This window comes from Apus apus, chromosome 21, assembly GCF_020740795.1.
Source record: "Apus apus isolate bApuApu2 chromosome 21, bApuApu2.pri.cur, whole genome shotgun sequence".
Classification (NCBI taxonomy): domain Eukaryota; kingdom Metazoa; phylum Chordata; class Aves; order Apodiformes; family Apodidae; genus Apus; species Apus apus.
The window spans coordinates 1,455,001-1,475,742 of NC_067302.1; the positions used below are offsets into that span (position 1 = coordinate 1,455,001).

General features: G+C 45.7%; 1 protein-coding gene across 9 annotated transcripts in view; it reads right to left on the reverse strand.

The window, feature by feature from the left end:
• The window catches only part of HIVEP3 (HIVEP zinc finger 3), a 273,818-nt gene that overhangs the window by 19,530 nt on the left and 233,546 nt on the right, over positions 1–20,742 (reverse strand). For all 9 annotated transcript variants that reach the window (XR_007891391.1, XM_051637735.1, XM_051637732.1 and 6 more), the window contains one exon: positions 7,695–7,870. Coding sequence is in view for 8 of the 9 variants with exons in the window: in XM_051637735.1 (XP_051493695.1) it covers positions 7,695–7,870 (176 nt within the window). In the remaining variant the exon portion in view is untranslated. The remainder of the gene's footprint in view (positions 1–7,694; positions 7,871–20,742) is intronic.

The window sequence follows — 20,742 nt, forward strand, 5'->3', positions numbered from 1 at the left end:
CTTCCAGTGATCCACCACCCTCATATTAAAGAACTTTTTCCTGATGTCCAACCTAAATCCACCCTTTTCCAGCATAAAACCATCACCCCCTGTCCTGTTATTACCTGCCCTTGTGAACAGCTCTTCCCCAGCCTTCTTAGAGGCCCCTTTCAGGTACTGGAAGGTCACTATAAGGTTACCCCTGGTGTCTCCTTCAGGCTGAACAGCCCCAACTCCCTCAGCCTGTCTTCGTAAGACAGGTGCTCCAGCCCTCTGGTCCCCCTCATTGCCCCCCTCTGGACAGGCTCTAACAGGTCCACATCCTTCTTGGAGGCTCCAGAGCTGGATGTCATACTCCAGGTGAGGTCTTGCCAGGGCAGAGTAAAGGGGCAGAATCACCTCTCTCAATCTGCTGGCCAGACTTTTTTGTTTCAGCCCAGGATGTGCTTGGTCTTCTGGGCTTCAATTGCACATTGGTGGCTCATATCCAGCTTTTGATCCACTAGTACTCCCAGGTCTTTTTCCACAGGGCTGCCCTCTAGCAGGTCTTCCCCCAGCCTGTATCAAGGTTCACCTGGGCCCACTTCTCCAGCTTGTCCAGGTGCCTGTGGATGGCATCCTGTCCCTTTGGCACATGGACCACACCACCCAGCTTGCTGTCACTGGGAAACTAGCTGAGGGTGCTCAGTGCCACTGTCATTATCATTAATGAAGATATTAAGCAACACTTGTCCCAGTATGAACCCCTGAGGGACACCACTTGTCACCACTTTCCATCTGGACATCGAGTCATTGACCACTACCCTCTGGATTCCACCATCCAGTCAGTTCCTTATCACTGAATCACCTGCTCTGCACATCTGCTTGGACTCAGCTCCACCCTGGGCAACAGTCTGGGTTGACAAACCCTACCAGAAGCCATCAGTGTGACTTTTTTATTTCCCTTCACTGGGGGCAATTGTCCTTTTCATGGCACTGCCAGGGATTCTCCTCTTCCTTCCCCACCCAGGCTGCCTGCACAGGAAGGAGCTGGAAGGCCCTGCCTGGGCAATGCCAACCCTCCCCCCTACCATGCAAACGAGTTTATGCAAAATACCAAAGGACAATGCACAACAAGTGGTACCTTCTTCCCTCTTCTGCTTTTCCCTGCTCTGCTTCCCATCTTCCTTCACCCTCATTTGGTGAGATCAGGCAACACCTGCATGCCCTGAGGACCAAGAGAAGCCTGCAAAGCCCTCGGAGCTGATCCCCCTGGTGCATGGTCTGTACAGGCACAGCACCCTCTAAGCACACCAAGGAGAAGTTCCAACACAACAGGGATGCTGTTCTTTCAGGAATGTTCATGCAGGGAAGAAAGTCTCCAAGGGCTGGATTCTCATCTGACCAAAGTTTGCATCAGATAAAGAAGTTAAAGGCTCGAGGCTGATTTCTACTAGCTCAGAAGCTGAGTTATCATCTTGGGAGCAATTTGGAGGACAGTGACATTTATCTTATCAGGGCTCTTCTTACAGTTTGTGCCTTTAGATCTCTTCATTGACACTGGCAGGATTAAATGCATACTTGAGAGAACCCAACAGAGGCTACAAGGATGATGAAGGGACTGGAACACCTGCCTGATGAGGAAAGGCTGAAAGACCTGGGGCTGTTCAGTCCAGAGAGGAGAAGAGTGAGGGGGGATCTAATGAATGTCTGTAAATACATGAGGGCAGCAAGAAGGCAGGACAAGCTCTTGTCACTTGTGCCCTGGGACAGGACGAGGGGCAATGGATTCAAACTGGAGCCCAGGAAGTTCCAGCTCAACATGAGGAAGAACTTCTTTGCTGTGAGGGTGACAGAGCCCTGGGACAGGCTGCCCAGAGAGGCTGTGGAGTCTCCTTCTCTGGAGCCTTTCCAGACCTGTCTGGAGGCCTTTCTGAGGGATCTGCCCTACATTTGGTCCTGCTCTAGCAGGGGGGTTGGACTTGATGACCTTCAGAGGTCCCTTCCAACCCCTGACATGCTGGGATTCTGTGAAATGCTAAAGTCCTTTGGCAAATTTCCAGTAAAATCAACACCACTTTGCCTAAGTAAAAGCTGGATATGAATCCTTACAAGGAACAACTCACTGCTACTTGTTGCCTTACAGACTTCTGGCTCCCAACTCAGCCCCAAACCAACCCACACAGCATCACTTCCTTGGAAAGAGTGGAAAAAATCTGCACTGGAAAGAGCAAGAGAGAAACTACCAGGTGGGGAAACTGGACATAAGTGGCAGAACAGTTCTATTGAATCCTAAGCAGATAAGTGGTCCTCAATAAGGATTGTTTACAAAAAAAATAATTCCCAGCTCTGAAATAAACTGGCTATATCTAAAATTCAGGAATCAGTGGAAATGATGACTCCACCCCAGCTGTTGCTGCACTGGAGCAGAACCTGCAGCATCAGCCCAGCTCCCTCATTTCACTTGCTTATCTCCATGTATAGAGGGATACACAGAGGTCTTATTCTGGATTTACACCAGATTAAATGGTTGTGTTGTTTTGAGAAAGCTAAAACCCTGATGTTCCAAAAAGCATTTAAAGCAGTGTATAGGGACTAGAAGTGATTTGTCTATTTAAATTAAAAGAGGAAAATCAATTTTTCAGAATACCATTATCATATCTTAGAAGTGGTGGAGACAAAGTGAAAAGTAGGGAACAGAAACATTAAGATTCCTGAAAAAAATCTCCTGTCCTGAGCATACACCATGATTTCTCCTATGAAGTGTGAACAATTAAAAATAAATAAACAAACAAACAAACAAACAAATGACCTGCACGACCTCAGCATCCAAGATGACACTGTGATACATTCATTGATTTCCAGGACTTAGAATCTTTATATTCCTCTTTTAAAATTATAAGCAAGGAGAGCAACAGCTACTCCTTAGCTGGTAGATTCCCATTTTGCTGTGAGACACACTCACACACAGAGCCCCAGGAACAGGCTGGCTATTATTATTGTAATACTGTATATTATTATATAGTAGCATATTATAATACTCTGTTCCAGATAAACCCTTGATACAGGTTTTATGTGTGACTCAAATAAAGCATGGGCCTTGATTTAGCTGTCTGCATGGATATGCTGTCCCCAGGTGGGACCCTATGAGAAGGAAAGCTTTAACTTATTTATTGGGCAAAATGTTTATTTTCTTAATATATCTTATTTTTTATACTTACTGACTTCAAGATTAAAGAAGAGAATTTGAACATTGAGCCTGCCTATCTGTATTGACACAGGCTAGAAAATATTAGCCATCTTCTGGATCGAGCCTATCAGCTTGTGTTAGCCAAAACTTAAACTTCCAGAAAGGTATCCAGGCTGGATTTGTAGATTTTAAATACAGGGAATTAGCATCTTTCCCACTGAGGCTTGTACTTAGCTGCACTGTTTAAAAAAATAACAGCTACTATTTCACTGGAATTTGCCAGTCCTTGACTTCCAGCCCTCATTCCTTTCTTATTTACCTTTCCCTGCTAAGTTAAAGAGCACTTTTGCCAGGGGTCTTTCATCTGCTGTCTGGACCACTGGGTCAGATTCCTCAGGAGAACTCTGTCCTCAGCCCACCAGAGGTTTGTGACATCCCAAGGAGCAGGGGACCAAAGCCTCCTCCCAGCAGTGGCTCTGCAAGGATGCTCAGACCCTTTCCCTCATCCCAGCTGCAAAGGAAGAGCCCCAGCACACCCAGGGTGCTGAGATTTTTTTGCAAACCCATCTATCTCTGCCCTGCTGTAGCAGCAGTTCAGTCTTGCAGAGCTTTCTGCCAGTTGGAGCTCCTCTGTACTTTCCAGAGGAGGCTTTAGAAGAGCACTGAGTCTGTGAGAGCAGTAATAATAATAAACTGTGCAGCCATAACCTTGCCTTTAAGGGCTGAGGGGGTAATGCATTTAATAGATTAACATGTTCAATAACCTCAGTGCCTGTCATGTGCTGATTTAAGGAACTGCAAACTCATTTATTAAAGGAAGACTATGGCTGAGGACATGAAGAAGTCTGGTGTCTGGGAAGTGTGAGTGGACTAGACTGTCAAATGGGTATCTGCAGCCAACAGCCCTGATGTCCTTTATAACAACACCTTTTAAATTAATATGAAGCTCCTCATCTCTTTTGACCTCTAAGCAAAGGCAGCAGCACGGACACAGTGAGCTGCTCCACACACTTTATCCAGAAATCTTAAGAAATCTTAATTAATCAGGGTTTGGGAGTCTGGTGTGAGTCTGAATGAGAGCAGAAAATAGCTGTGGAAAAGGACAATGTCTGCACAGGAGGGGAATGAATGTGCCAACATGGACCCACATGCCCAAGTCACCCAAGAGAAGGAGTGAGGAGAAGGGCTGGGCTTCCCTCCCGGGTCTGGAGAGGAGTGACAAGGGAAGGCTGGTGGTTCCTGTGGCCCCTCTGGGGAGGTGGTCAAGGGAAAAGCTCTCCCCGACCTTCCTGAAAGGGAAAATTGTTACATTCCAATTTTTAATTTCCTTCCTGGTAAGAGAAAAAAAAGGAGGAAGCTGCTTTAAACAGCTTCTCAGAGGCCACGGGAACAAACCTCCTAGGAGAGCGTTACTGCAGCAGAGGTAGAGACACCTCATTAAAGAGGCACGTTTATATCTGGTCCAGAAACATAAAATCAGTCTTTGCAAACCAAATTTCCAAGACTGCTGTTCCCATCAGCACACAAAAATCTCATGGATTTGCTTTAAAAATTTCCCTGCTGGTTTTGTGACCCAAAGGAGCAGCTTCCATAGCAGTGATAGGAATGCACAAAAAGCAGAAAATCAGCACAGTTAGTGAAAAGCAGAAAATATTTAAAGCTCTTTCTTTTGAGAAAGCTCTCCCAGTTCTTGGAACACAGATATGGATTTTGGGGGTGGGGGAGGAGGGAGTGGTGAGGGAGACATACATTTTAACCAGATAAAGATCCTAATGAAAAATAATAATAACAACAATAATGATGATAATAATAACAATAACAATAATAATAATAATAATAATAATAATAATAATAATAATAATAATAATAATAATAATAATAATAATAATAATAGTTTAACTGCTTCCAGGCTACTTGAGAGTTTAGAGCATTAGATCATGCTGGAGAGATCTACCACAGCCAAAACGAAGATAGCTCCACAGATATATCCCCCTTGAGTTTATGCTGAAGGCTAAAATTAACTTAGGAAAGCTGATTTTTAAAAAAAGCCTCAATTCAGCTTAGATTTTTGCAAGTGCAACCCAGTAACCAGAGCTCCAGCTTCTCCACTCTGCAATTAACTGTGGCTGCAAAACTGCACACCAGGAAGAAGGATCCTAATTAATCAGGGCACAAACAAACAAATTCTACACGTCTGCAAAATAAGTCATGAAACATCCAGGTCTGCAAACCTCCAGGACCACCAGTTCACACTCCCATCCCCACCAGCAGTGACTCCATAACTGGACTTGAACTGATAATTTTACCAGCACACAAGGCTGATCTTTTTCTCACTCCTCAGTAGCACTTAGAAAGGTCCTCATGCCTCCATCAGCAAAGCAAACAGCTTTTCCCCAAGCACTGCAAAGCTAGGAAGGGTGTGAGCATGTCTGCAGGATCCAGCCAGGGCTGTGGTTGTCACCCTCCCAGCACAGACCCATTTTCATGCAATTCCAAGTCAACATCATGCAACTATTCATCCTGAAATCACTGCTCCTGGGAAGTTCTGCCCCCTCATGCATCTATAGGCACACGGATAGTTTTGCATTTGAAACCCAGCACTGGGTTTCTTGATTTTTTTTGGAAGGAAGCATCTCCATGCTGCCTTCCTCATGCGAGTTTCCTGCAAAGCTGGAGAAGGGAAGTCCCTTGGAAGCAAAGTGCAATTGGCACAGTCAGTGCTGACATTTTTGGGTGCTTCAAGGGAGCAGAGATGAAGAGCGAAGCAGCTGGAGAGATGGTGAAAAGGATGGTTTGATCTCAGCAGCCTGTATAAAAGCCTGACAGAAGCATGGTGGAAAGCAAGGTGAAATGAGGGAAGAGGCTGAATGGATTTACCTCTCAAAGGAAAATCTCAGAACAAAGTAACAAAAGCAAGAGGGAAAGAGAAAGAAAAATAATCAGAAATAGCTTCAGGATGGGAGGGACAGAAAGAACTGTCACTTTGATCTATGCCATGTGTCTGACAGGAATTTGGCCTCAAATCCAGTATCACTTACCCGTGCCCCCACATGCCTAGTGATTACCAACATGGTATTACCCAGAAATCACCAACAAAGCCATCAGCTCCAGGCACTGCCCACCCTGAATCACCCAGTCTCGCCGTCCTTGAGCACCAAGGCCCAGAGACAATGTGCCCCACGTTGGCACTTCTGGGTGAGCAGAGGTGCTGCCGTCCACTCAGCACCCACTGCCTCCTCCCTACACCCTTGCTGAACCACTTTCTTGGGTAGCAATGTTTTTTGGGGGCTGACATGCTTCTGTAGTTATTAACTCTCCCAACTCTGTCATCTTCTGAGGTTTGCAATGATGGAGCTACAGACAGCAGGCGTTTTATATTTATGTCAAACTATAATCAAGCAACTAAACTCAACATCTTTATTGCAAGACTCACTGCAACCAAAGATAGAGGAAAGAGCTGTCAAACCTACAGAGCCAGATTCTTGTGAGAGGTTAAAGGGACTTGGGCACCTCTGGCACTTTGAAAAACTTTACCCACAGTTTCTTGGAAGTGACTTTTTGTTTTTTCTTTGCATATGGTTTTGCATGTTCCTGATAGAGTCCACTGAGGCAGTGATGAAAGTCACCTGCAAAGAACAGCAGGTGGCAGTGAGGTTGTGGATTCTTAATGGCCAGATGTCCTGGAATGGAGGTCTTTAGAGAAAAAGTCTATTGATGTGATACAGAAAATGTTGAAGCTACATGGACTGCAAAGGATGAAAATGTGCAGCGTGAGCTGGCTCTGGAGAGCACCCGCATCAAGTCACCCCAGGACTCTCCAGGTGCTCAGTCAGGGATGTTGGCCTGTACCCAGGAGCCCCTGCTCTCATTCTGGGCTGGTTTTGTTTATCAATCCCTGCAGGTGAAGCTGTATTTCAGGATCATTCCTTTCAAGAAGCACAAAGAGGATGGCACGGATGCTCTGCTGCCAACTGGCACGCGCGGCCAAGCGCTCTGCACCGCGACACGTGCCAGCACCACCAACTGCAGCAGAGTTAAGAGCTCCTCATCCCCCTTCCCTCTGACTTCTGGGGTTTTCCAGACCTCGGGAAGGCCTTCCCTTTCCCTGTGACCCCAAGAAGTCTTATAATTCAATATTGGAAGAGGAGGCTGAGGGGAGACCTCATCAGTTTCTACAACCACCTGAAAGGTCATTGGAGAGAGGCTGGTGCTGGTCTCTTCTCACAGGTGATTAGTGACAGAACAAGAGGGAAGGGCTTCAAGCTGCACCAGGGCAGGTTCAGACTGGACAGTAGGAAAAAAAATGTTCACAGCAAGAGTGGTCAGACACTGGAACAGGCTGCCCAGGGAGGTGGTGGAGTCACCATCCCTGGGTGTGTTGAAGGGTGGTTTGGATGTGGTGTTGGTGGAGATGGTTCAGGGGAGGACTTTGTAGAGCAGGGATGATGGTTGGAGTGGGTGATCCTGAGGGGCTTTTCCAACCTGAATGGCTCTATGATTCTATGAATATACTCAGGAGAGGAGGCAGGAGCTGACTGTCTCTTACCTTTGGTTTTAAAAGCAAAGTTACAGTACTTGCAGACGTACGGCCTGACGTCTGTGTGCGTGCGAATGTGCTTCTTCAGCATGCTGGGTTTCTTGCAGCGAATTCCACACTCCTCACATACATACTTCCCTCTTCCACGGCCTCGCACATACACATACTCTTCGTTTGATTTGTACCTATGAGCAACAGGTGTCATGATAAAAAAAAAAAAAAAAAAAAAGAAGATTCCCACCTCAAAAGTAGTCACAACTTTCCTGGATTCATTCAGCATGTTATTGACACCACTGGTCCCATTTACCATTTGGTAGCTCTGGGCAATCGGGCTCAATTCAAAATATCTTCAAAAGCTTTTCCCCAAATGCCTACTTCCACTTCTGGAATATGTTCTTTTATCCTACAGCTGCTTTTTTGTACAGACAAATAGCTCAAAACCTGAGATCAAGTCACAGGGCCACCCAAACGTCTTGATTTTCCCCACCCTCAAACAAAAACTGAGACACTCACAATAGTCTGAATAAGGTATTTCTCAGTCCAGCCTGGCTGCCTGAATCATCTCTCCCTCAGCTTATGCTGTGTTTTAAAATATGCACAATCTGTCACTATGCAAAGCACTGAGAAAATACATCCTCACTAAAATTCTCATGATACAACCTTTGTCACTCTCTGGGGCAACAGCAAAAGCCACCTGAGAAGGCTCTGATGCCACACTGCAAGTTGTGGGCCCTGTACAGAATGAGACACCCAGAATGGACACAGAGAGAAGAAAACACCAAATTTTAAAAATATATGTACTAACCCTAAAAGTAATCACCATAGACTCCAGGTTCTTTGGCATGATAACATGACTTAGGCTACCCAAGAGATTGAGGTTGGTCATCCTTCCTTCACCTTATATATTCAATTATTTTCTGTCCAGGCATTAGTGCATAGGGAATGCTACCTGATGTGGGTTTGAAAAATATTTGGGAGAGTGGGACAAATCATTTTGCCTCCTGCTGTTTAGCAAATGGAGTCTGTCATGTCCTGTACTTGCAGCACAAGAAAAATAAGGTAACACAGAATTGGTCCCCCCAGATTTTTAAGAGGCCAAATTTTTAAAGTGTACAACTTCTTGCAGCTTACATTTTTTTCTACCCAGTATGAATTATGCCTGGTCTTCAGTAATCTCCAAATATCCACTTTTGAAAATCAGACCTTCTCAAGCACCCTAATATGGGATCTGAAGACACACACCACTACCAGTCACCTTTAGCATCTACCCAATGAACTCTATTCCAAACCAGTTAAGAGAAACTGAATAGAAACAGCAGCATTAGGGATCTGAGTACTTAAATATCTGAAAATATAGTAATGTCTAAAAGAAAAGTATGTATGGAGAAAAAAAAAAAAAGAATATTTAAAACTGAGTAAAAAATACAAAGGCCATGAATCCAGCCCTGAACTGACAGGATGATAAGGGCATGGTCTGCACAGGATGAATCCAAGAAAACACATCTCTCTTGCCCTCAAGAGTGGACATAAGAGCAGGGAAGTCACACTGCACAAGCCCCTCAATCTCCCTCCCAGGCAGAACACGTGTCCTTGGCTCCAGTTTGTTCCATTCACTTCAGAATTGTACTGGTAAGTTCAGTGTGTTTGGAGGACTACAACTAGTAGCTGTACCTACTACAGATGAAATTCAGAACAAGTTTCCTGGGTGGCACCTGGGAAAGGCTAGTTCTGGACTAAACCCTTCCTCTCCTGCCAAGTCCTGGTCTCTTTGTTCCAAGCTCTTATCTGTAAGATGTTGAGCCACTGCTTTCCTTCACAGGAGAAATGTGAGCAGATTATTCAAAGATGATGAGTTGCTCATGCATTTAGGTGATGAGGTTGCAGATCTCCTATGTAAGTTCAGACATAGACTGGAGGAGAGGAAAAACAGGTGTCTAGATACCCTCAATTTAGCCTGAAATACCAGTAGCAGCACCAGCATAACCAAGTCTGGGTGTAGAGCAGCCACGTGTGGGGAAACAGCTTCTATTTCTGTCCTTCCACGTCAGCAGAAGTTATCCAGACCATAACTAGGGTCATCTGGTAGCCCAGAAACTCCCACATATTTTATCTCCTGTAACTGAAGCCACAGCGAAGCCACCCACACCCCCTCCCCCCCCAGAATACCAAACTCAAGACACAACAAACCCACCCCAAAGCTCTTAATCATAGGTTCTCATTATCTGGCCAGCAGGGATTGAGCTGCTGCCTGAAGAGCACTCACTGACTGCCATCCTCCACCCCAGGATGTCCAGGAATCTCCGTTTAACCACACAGATACCAGGGTACACATCATTAATTGTAAGGGATGGCCAATGTCCCTCCTTCACTCAGTCACTGACTTAGTGGTAAAGGAGCAAGTGGAGCAAAAAGAACTCAAGAATCCTGATTGTTCTTCTTCTGTTCAAATTTGTATTTGAGCCTTCCTTCTGCCCCTCCTTTCTTTCTGTCCTTAGGCTGGTAATCACCTTGCCATTTAAAAGATGAAATTGCTCCTTTATCAGCCTTGTACTTGCAGTACCCTTAATCACACTCTCACATGGAAATCTCTGAGCAAGTTCTTTGTGTCCAACAGTCCCTCCCTCAGCCTCATTAAAGCTATCAGGGCTGGCTTTCCCTGGACAAAAAGGGACAGGTGATTTAGTCTGAAATTAGACATTGCAGGTTATCTGACACTCTGTGAGGCTGAGCCATCCTTCAACAGAGATATTTTTCTACAGCTCCCTGAGACCATGTGTAAGAGAAACAGAAAAAGAAAGACAACCTAAAGAAACACCAAAGAAAGCAAGAGAGGTGATAGAAAACGTAGGGAAGGCTGCTGCAGATGCCATCTCTCTACAGTAAAAGCCCTAATGGGTTTATGAAGATAATTACTTCTATATGGAGCTGGTTTCTCTGTGGATCTAATAGCCTCATGCAATTTGCATCAGAAAGACAAATCCATGACAGCTCACTTGGCATGAAGGTTCACCCTGGACAAGGGATGTCCCAGCTCCTAATGTTTGCTGTAACCAGATCCCTCTAATATCCACAGCCAGAGTTTCTGTCAGCAGATCCAGGCTTCTCTTCCGGAGCATTGTGGAATTCATAAACCTGTAGCTAGCAACTCACACTTGCTACAGTGTCACATCTAACACTGAGATGATCTGAAATCCAGGAGGTCAACTGGCCATTATCAGATCAGAGACTAATTTTGGAAATAGTGCTTTCAAACAGACACACCCAAAAGATACTAGTTCAGTTATTTGATGTATTTTTTGAAGGTTATTGGCTGTGTTCTGCTGGTAAATGCACAGTTGTTTAATTTTGTGCAACCACTAAAAGCCCTTTGCAGAGCCAGAGGGCCTGGCACAGCCATGGCAGCACCAGTGCTAATGTAGGCAGTGCCAGATTCAGGGACTTGATGCTCCAAAACAGGCCACCACTATCAGGACCCACAAGAAACCCAACAATGGGAATCCATGAACCTGGAGAAACCTTTGTCTCCACTCTTTCCCTTAAAAGTAGTCAAAACCTAAAACCATGAAGCATTTATTCCTTTGCAGGCTTCAGGAGGATTGGTTCTTAACATTTGCTGTTACAAATATCTCATTAGCCTTTTTAGCCACAGACTATTACTTTTTTCCTTCAGTGCTGGGAACCACATCCCACATCTTCATGTGGCTGAAAATCACCCAGTAAAACCTTGGAAAGCAGAGGCAGAAGGAAACTTGGTGGTTAACAGGCAGGAGTAGAGCAGGTTTCTTGGGGATCCATTGCTTCACTGTGAGACACAGTCAGGCTGAATCACTCCTCTCCTGCTTTCTACAACCCCCAGGAATTACCTTGCCCTGGAAATTCTTTGCCAACGTGACCCTGTTGGTCACAGCCTCAGCACAGCAGCTGCACTTCTCTTGCTTGCAAAGCCACATCAGGCAGCCTGATGTTGTGCAGTTCCAGAATTTGTAAACTCATTAATGTTCCATGGTAAAGAACACCCCTGGCTAGTTTTGCGGTGACATAACAAGTATTTTGTTGACTGCTTTTTGACATTTGTTAAACCCATTTGTTTGGTTTTGGATTGTGAGTACAAAGGAACAGGAATCAGATACCTGATCCTTTCCTGAGCTGCTGCACTGAGTTCACAGTCGAGTGAACCCAGTAGCTCCAGTTGCTTCCTTCGGAGTAAGTCTGTACCTGTCAAAAGGCTGCCCCCTCCTCTGGCTTGGCTGAAGCTTCTGGAAGTTCCTGACAGTCTGCCCTGGCTTTAACTAACCTAACTGATGTTTCATGTCATCTGCAAAACTTTCCAGATCAAACATAAATGCATAACTAATATCACGTCACTAATTACTAGTAAGATTTTTGCCTTTCTCACAGCTCCCTGTGAGATGATCAGGCCACACCTGCAATACCCACTGTGACACTCATGTGCAGCAGAAGCCCTTGTCCTCACCCACTGCATGTCCCAGGGATACACAGGCTGGCAGGCCCTGCAGGGCTGCAGCCCGTGCTGAGGATCCCCCCATGCAGAGATGTGTCCCCAAGACCATCAGTTACTATGAAATCTCCCTTATCTCCAGCCAAGCTGCAGCAGAACAAACAGGATTTCTTTACAAAATCCAGACCAGACAATGTCATTTCCAGGTTTCTAAAAGCATCACAAAACCTTCTAGTATCCTGATTTACCAGACAGGGATATTGCACCAAGACAAATAAAGGAACTTCCAAAGAATGATAGAGCAAGACAAAGAGCTGGGTATGGATATGGGAGGAGCTGGCACAGAAATTCCCTCTTCCCTGGCTGCAGTGATGGCTCTTTTGCAAACAGGACTTGCCAATCTCCAGTGAATCTGCAGAAGACAAGAGTCTGACCTGTATGAGGTGCTGCCACCCACAGCAGACCTGTGCCAAGAAGCCTGGTATAAACGTGTTACTGTGAACATCATCTTGCCCAAGAAATGGCAAGTGCAAGGAGCCCCATCAGCATCTCAGATAAGGTTTAGCACTGGAAGAATCACACCATCCAAGATGATCAGCTCACAGGCAGCAAACCCAGGGCTCCTTGGAGCACTGGGGCAGGGTCTGTCTTCTGCCAGAGGTACAACACAGTGCCCGAAGCAATGGGACCCTCATTTTGGGTCTAAGTCAAGTCTAATTAGACTAGTCCATCTAATCTCATGGACTGCAATTCAGATAATAAATCAGCATTGATCCAAATCTGGCTTGGACTCATGGTGAATCCCACAGGGGCTGAGCCACTGCTCCCATCCCCACCTGCTGTGAGTGCACAGGGCTCTTTGTCAATGCCAGGGGGGTAGATGGATGTGCCCTGTCAAGAGCCCTCCCTCTTATGGTTGACAGTGGACAGCAGATTAACATGTTACAAGCACAGCTCCCTCTCAGGACCACTGCTTTGAGAAGCTTCCTCACACATCTCAGGTCCATGGCTGCCTGTGGTTGCAGGATGGAAGGGCAAAGCTGTAAGACACCATGACAGACTTGCTGAATAGACACTGACTCCAAACCCTGCACCATTAGTTACGTCTCTTCTGCACAAACAGCAACAAGAAACACATGGAAGAACAACAGAAATCCCTGAGTTTTGTGGCCATTCCAAGTTTGTTCATAAATATGGAGGAAAGGAGGAAAGTCTAACCAACCACGCGCTCCTTGGAGAAAAGGTGCCATCTGACACCTTCTGTAATTTGTGGCTTTAAAGTAGAGTGAGAAGTTTGTGAAGAGCAAGGATTGGCAAGAGACAGCATGGATGGGCTGGTGAAGCAATGGGTGAGGAAGGGGGAGACAGGAGCAAAATTATGCTGACCAGGGTGGCTGAACTGGCGAAGAGTCATCACCATCTCCAGCTACTGCAAGTCTAAAAGAGGAAATGCAGCTGGTATCTGGCCATGAATTTCCCATATTTTGGGAGAAACTTCCTTTCCAACCCAGCTAAACGAGCTAAATTCACACTGTTGCTGGATAATAAAACTAATGAAGGCAAACTTACAGATTTATCTGTGTCAGCACCCACATCAACTAAACAAATACACCCGAAAATGTTGCCCAGGTTTTCAGAGCCAGGTCACAGGTGGGATTCACGTCTTTTCACAGGATGTACCCATCAGATCAAGCACACCAAAGCCAGGATTTACTGCCTTCCCTTCATGAACCTCTTTCAGCTGGGACTAACAACTCCTGGACTCTGAAAGTCACTCTGGTGAGCTTATGAGGCTCCCTTATGAGGAAAAAGCATGGTGTAAATAAACATGGTTATGGGCTTCTGCCGTTCTTCCTCACATGGGCAGGGACACCTCCCACCAGCCCAGGTTGCTCCAAGCCCCATCCAACCTGCCCTTCAACACTGCCAGGGATGGGGCAGCCACAGCTTCCCTGGGCAACCTGGGCCAGGGTCTCCCCACCCTCACAGCCAAGAATTTCTTCCTAATATCTCACCTAAATCTCCCCTCTTCCAGTTTGAAACCATCACCCCTCATCCCATCACTCCCTGCCCTTGTCTCAAGTCCCTCCCCAGATTCCCTGCAGCCTCTTCAGGTACTAGAAAGTGCTCTCAGGTCTCCCCAGAGCAGGTGCTTTTAAAGCACAGCAATGCTTTTAGCCTCGTGAAAGTACAGCACACCAAAGAGGAGGATATTGCTTATGATAATCTGTTCAGATAAGAGGAGTGATCAAAGAACCATAGGGTTTCCTGCTTGGAACCCCCAACTCTGTGCCACCTGGTCAGCTGCTGCCTGAAGGCCAGGGCACCTGTGGGAAACTGTTCTTTTCTTCCCCACATAAGTCTGAACTCCCACCACGGGCTGGTGACAGCACCACTCACGCAGTCACCAGCAACGCAAGGACAGCACTTGGCATGGAAACCAGCACCCCTTGGCAGTGCTGCTGTCCTCTGGAGCAAAACGTGCCTGTGCCTTCCAGCAGGGCTGAAACCCCCCCCCTATGCCTGGCAAAACGCCTGTTGATTCTGCAGGGAAATCTTGAAGGCAACTTCAGGAACAAACGCATCGCGCCTCCTCCCTGGCGGCGGGAGCAGGGACAGGAGGGGGTTTATGGCTTTGCAAAACATAAAATCATAAAAGAACCATCACCCAGGACAGCTCAGGCCTAAGTTACCCTTTCTGCTTTTTATAATATCCCTGGTGGGTCCTCGCAGCTCAGATTTTACCTAAGGCAATTTTCCACATTTCTTTGACTGGGAAACAATGAAGCGGGTGGGTCCCCAGGGTGGGCTCCTCCTGATCACAGCTCTGTCAGCACCACCTCGCTGGCACTGGGGCTGCGTGGGACATGCCAGCTGCTTCAGAAGGGATGCTAGCACAATGGGTGGTCAAGGCACTGTCCAAAAGCAGATCAGTGATTCTCCAGCCTGCGTATGAAAAATGAACACTGGCAGAGGCCATCGATCATTGCAAAAAGCCACACGAGTTGCTTCCTACAGCAGTGCCCTGTGACCAGGCAGCCAGACCACCAGGATGTGGGGAGGTCCCTGTAGAAGTGTCAAGTCAAAGGAAATCTCTCTTGATGGCATCACATCTGGGACACTGTGCTCAGGTTCTTCCCATTCAGAATTTGAAGGACACCAGCAAACCAATGGGAGGGAAACCAAGGCGAAACAACATCTCTGGGGAGGGATGCAAATTTGGGTGGAAAACATACAAAAAATGAAATATTCCAACATTGTGCTGAACCATAAACAGTAAAAGCTCTCGGGTCTTGCTAATGACCTGGAAAGATGTACGTGATGGTCAGGATGGAGTGACATTTCTTCATTACTGACAGTTATCTTAAGAACTACAGAGTGAAACCAAGACACAGAAAATTTAAGCTAAATGTGAACAAAGACAGGTAATGTCCTCAAGTGGGTTTATGCTGCACTGAAGAGTGGTGTGGATCTAAGCAGTGTGACACCCCTTGTGTGTTCAGCCTTTCAAGCACCTTTCACTGGGCACAGATTCTTGCTGAGCCTTCACTGGAAGAGCTGACAAAAATGTTGACACCTCTGTAAGACACATCGTGGTCTCCAGAGGTAAGACAAGCAGCCAGAGTGAAAGCAATACAGAAACTATGGATAAACAACCCAAATCCACACAAGAAGCTTTTACTAGCATAAAAACACAGGCCAGAGGATGACTTCTAAAGGCTTTTGTCCACCAGCAAAAGCAAAGCCTTTTGCCAGAAGAACCTGTTTTGATGGAAGACGTGTTGTGGGCTACAGGGAAAAGAGGATTTGTGATTGCACAAGCTGGTCTGTCCCACCAGCAGATGCATCATCTGCCCCTGGAGCTGGCCCTCCAGCAGCATGGAATGTCCAAGTCAGACCATGGGACTTCCTTCAGTTAAATTAATCCAACACAGAGTAAGCACAGTACCAGTAAAAGCTGTACATGGCAGTGAAGATGTAAAACCTGTGCAGTCTTAGATTACTCTTCCAAATGCAATGCTTGAGTGAAAGCTTGATTCAGTTTTGGCTTGTGGCATCAGGCCTCTTCTAGTCTATTAGAAGTAAAATTACAGTTAAACTCATTATGGCTCTATCTGCTGTTACACAACTTCACCCTCTTTACAATTTAATCATTCAATTGTCGTGGCAATCCACTATTAAAACACATCTATTTCAGAACTAAAAAAAAAAATCAATGTAAATAGTCCAAGGCTGTTTTATACAAGCTGAAAATGCAGGTTTGATTGCTGAAAAAAAATGAAAATACATTCAGTGCAAGGTGAAAGTATTTCAGTGCAATGAGTGTGCATTGTCCCTGCCAGGTGGGCAGCTTTAGCCACCTAAGCATGAAGAAATGTGGAATTATATTGACTGTGTGCACAGGTTAAGCAGTCCCTTCTGGGCTTCCCTTCCATTAAGCCTAATTGCAAGAGCAGAGACATAATGCAAAAAATTCCACAGCCTCTCACTTCTTGTTAATGGCTGGGCCATGTGTCCTTCCTCTTAGAAGATGTCCCAGAGAAGTCAAACAGTTATTGCAGGGCAGGTGGTGACATGAACAAGAAAGAAAAAAAGTAATTAATTAGCTGCTGCAGTGTTTTGTAATGATTGCAGCACCAAAAAAACACCACGTGTCCTGTCCACCCATTTCTGAGGAATTCCCTGCATTAAAAGAAACCAACTCAGCTAATGCAGGGCTGGGCTTTTTTTCCCCAGCACCCATCAGACAGGTAGGGTCAGGATACAAAGCACACACACTGTTCCCAGGGCACACCACCTTTCCCTTTTGAACATCAAATAGAATAAAAAAAAAAAACAACCCACCAAACAAAACCAAAACCCGAACTAAAAGAAAAAAAAAAACACAACAAAAAAAACCCCACCACAAACTCACACAGCTGATTCATAAAATATTCACAGATGAAGTCTAGCATGGAAATCCCCATAGTCTCAATTCCATTTCTTCTTCCACTGCTTCCATCAGAATTGATTAAACCATTTCTGGAGAATCTGACATTAATGACTCTGTCTGACTCTAAGTGACTCTTGTCTGACACAGATACTTCTTGTTCTCCAAGCAGCTCTTTCTGTGACTGTTTTTTCTGAGTGCTGTGAATGATTCTGGATGCCATCACTGTCTTCATGACAGGCCATCTCCCTGTCCTTCCATTGCCAGCCACAGCAAGGAGCACAGACTGTTTAATTCCCCCAGTGCTTTACCCTCAGTGCTACCAGCACTCCCTGCAGCATTTCTGGAGGCATGTTAGGGTCTGTAACACTTGTTAGTCCTAATTAGATTACCAAATTCTTGAAGAAACTTCTTTAGATTGAGGTCAGTTCCAACCCAAGAATTATTCCCGGCTGGACTGAGGACGTTGAACAGAAACATCAAACATAAGATGCAAGTTCCTACATCACATCCTGCCCATTACCCCTGTAGTGTGGTCATTTGCTCTGGGATCTACCCCTTCCCCTCCTCCTCACTTCAAAGCTGCTACCAATATACTCTGGAGTTTATCTTAGCACAGTTACAAACAACCAGATAAGTTATCATCAGGAGGATTTGGCTTCTGAGACAGATAAACACAGATGCATTTGCTTGGTTGCATTTCTCTGTGCCTGTACAGAGAACCCCCCTTTTTTGAGAAAGCACTTTCAGGGCACACAGGGCACCTCATTGTTCAGGTTGGAAACCACCACATCATATCTTATTGTATCTTCCCTCCACATTTATTTCAGGTAGGTTTTTCTACACCATTCACTGGCAGGCTGATGCTGTTAATTAGCATTTTTTTACATTTGCTGACTCTTTCATTTGAGAAGCAGGGTTTCCAGTAGCCCAGCAGGAAGCCAGTCCTTTGCAAAGTCAGGTAGTTTCCTTACAGCAATCTTCATTTGAGCCTGTTATTACTTACAAGGGGAAATACTATGAAGAATTCATTCTCTAATTAGTCCATTTGTTAACTGCTGAAGTGCACACACTACAGAATCAAGTAGATCTGTGATGTAACAGTCAGTGGAGTCTCTCACCAGCCATACTCTGGCCAAAGAAAAATGTGCTTTCTGGAATGACACTTCCCTGTGACTCAAATTTTATTCCATTTGTGGATGAATTTTCTCTGGCTTTCAGTCCCCTCCTGCTTCAACTGGAACACGCAGATGCTCAGCACCTCTGGGCTGGTCCAGAAGATTTCATTTTTGAGTGTTTCTTCCCAAAGCTGCCTGTCTCCTGGACATGGTTGTCTCCTCCTCGAGCTCTCTGTGTGGTGTCTGTCCATTCTCAGGGGCTCACGGTGCTCTGCTTGCTCCATTTTTGACCCAGGTTGAGTTTAGCAGGACAACATGTCATTAAGAGGCAGAACAGGGGAGTGCTGTTATCAGACTGGCCCTGGTTGCCTAACAGGAGTCAAGGTGAGAACAGCTTAATATTCCTGTGATGGGACAAGGTAACCATTGACTCCAGTGACTGTGTTACAGAAATGCATTGTGTCTTCTGCCACCACATCTGATACAAGCCTTCTTGTTCTCCAGCCTATTAGAAATGAATAAATATCCCATTTACAAATTATACCTCCAAGAAAGGCACCGGTGGGTCTTGGGGACAAGGACAGGTACAGAAAAAATCACCACTGCCCCTTTATGCTCCCCATTGCAACATCACCTAGTTTTAAATTATTAAAAAATGGAATTTCATTAATTTCACTTGAGAAAAAAACCTCAACTGACACTTAACAGAAGGCTGGGCTGGAAATTTTTCTAGCATTCAGTCCAAGATAATATTTACATTGTTTCATCCAAATTATTGCTTCATCTTCTGCAAGTAATTCCTCAGCTTTTAGAGATCATTGACCCACAAATGGAGCTGCCCCATCCCCAGTCACTGAAATTACTGGTAGTCAGGCAGGAAAAAAAAATAGCCACCTACTGGCTTTTACAATAAAACTGCAGCTTAGCAGCCAATTTTGTAAGGTCTTTAACATAGAAAACATATATTATGCTCAGCCTGAATGCTAATTGCTTTTGTGGTGAGACTTATAAAGCAGATACCTAATGAGGTTGGTTGTTCCTTTGTTAAAAAAGAAATAAATAGGCAATAGCCAGGCTGCACATTTTCAGACTAAAACATTGTTGTGTTTAAAAAGCCCAATTTCTGCACATGAGGAAGATGAACACCACACCAGGGAAATTTAACTGTGTTGTTCTCCTGCTCTGGAGTGAGACACTCCAAGCAAAGCTCCCCACATCCCCTTCTCCTGTGATGATTTACTCCGTGGTGGGAGCCTGGAAGGGGGCTCAGCACCACCAGCTCCCAGGGCTGCATTTGAAAAGCAATTTACACTTCACTAAGCGGGACGAGAAGCAGCCAGGAAACCAAGACTGAGATCCACCACATCCACCTTTAATTCATGGTTCCTATTGCACGTACTGGAAACCACCCACAGCTCATCATGACCCTAACCTCACCGGAGAGGTGTGAGCTGCAACATGAACAGACCAAGTGGTGGCAAAGAAGACCTCAGAAATAACAAGAAACATTCAGGAGGTAAAAGAACTAAGCTTGTACATCAGTAGCTTTTCAGCCTGAAGTTCAAACCTGTCACCAAAACAATGCCAGAGATGATTTTACCTTGGTCATTAAGGTGAACACAGCCTGAACATGCACTTCCACACGGATGCAATGGCTGGCAAGGCTGTTTGCCATCCATGTCCTGTCTTCTCAGTCAGATCATTGTTTTACCTTACTGTTTGGCCAGGCCACCCACTTAAATCCCCTGAGCAGAACAAGTGAGAAAAAGGACATTTTCAGCCATACTTGTCTGAGTCAAACTTGTCAAGTACTTCACAAGATGAAGAAAGCAAATTTCTAAAGCTCTCTGTGAGCACTGGAGAAGTTACTCCTTCCTCTCAGAGAAGGCTGACATATAATACAGGGACCTGTGGCTCCTTCCAGCTTCCCTTTAGTATCAGACAACTTTAGTAATGCTGATCACCTCATTCTTAAGATGTTCATACAGACTAAGGACTGACTCACACACAGAAGTGTAACCAAGTGGCCAAGGAGGCCACCAGCATCCTGGCTTGTATCAGCACTGGTGTGTCCAGCAGGAGCAGGGCAGGGATCGTGCCCCTGTGCTCAGCACTGGTGGGGCTGCACCTCAAATCCTGGGGTCAGTTCTGGGCCCCTCACAACAAGAAGGACATTGAGGGGCTGGAGTGTGTCCAGAGAAGGGCAGTGGAGCTGGGGAAGGGGCTGGAGCACAAGTCTTATGAGGAGAGGATGAGGGAGCTGGGGGTGTTTTTGTCTGTAGAAAAGGAGGCTGAGGGGAGACTTCTCCTCCCTACAACTCTCTGAAAGGAGGTTGGATTCAGGGGGGGTCAGTCTCTTCTCCCAGGTAACAAGTGACAGGACAAGAGGAAATGGCCTCAAGTTGTGCCAGTGGAGGTTTAGACTGGATGTTGAGATCAATTTCTCCCTGGCAAGTGTTGTCAGGCTGCCCAGGGCAGGGGTGGAGCCCCCATCCCTGGAGGGATTTCAAAGCCCTGGAGATGTGGTGCTGAGGGACATGGGGCAGTGGT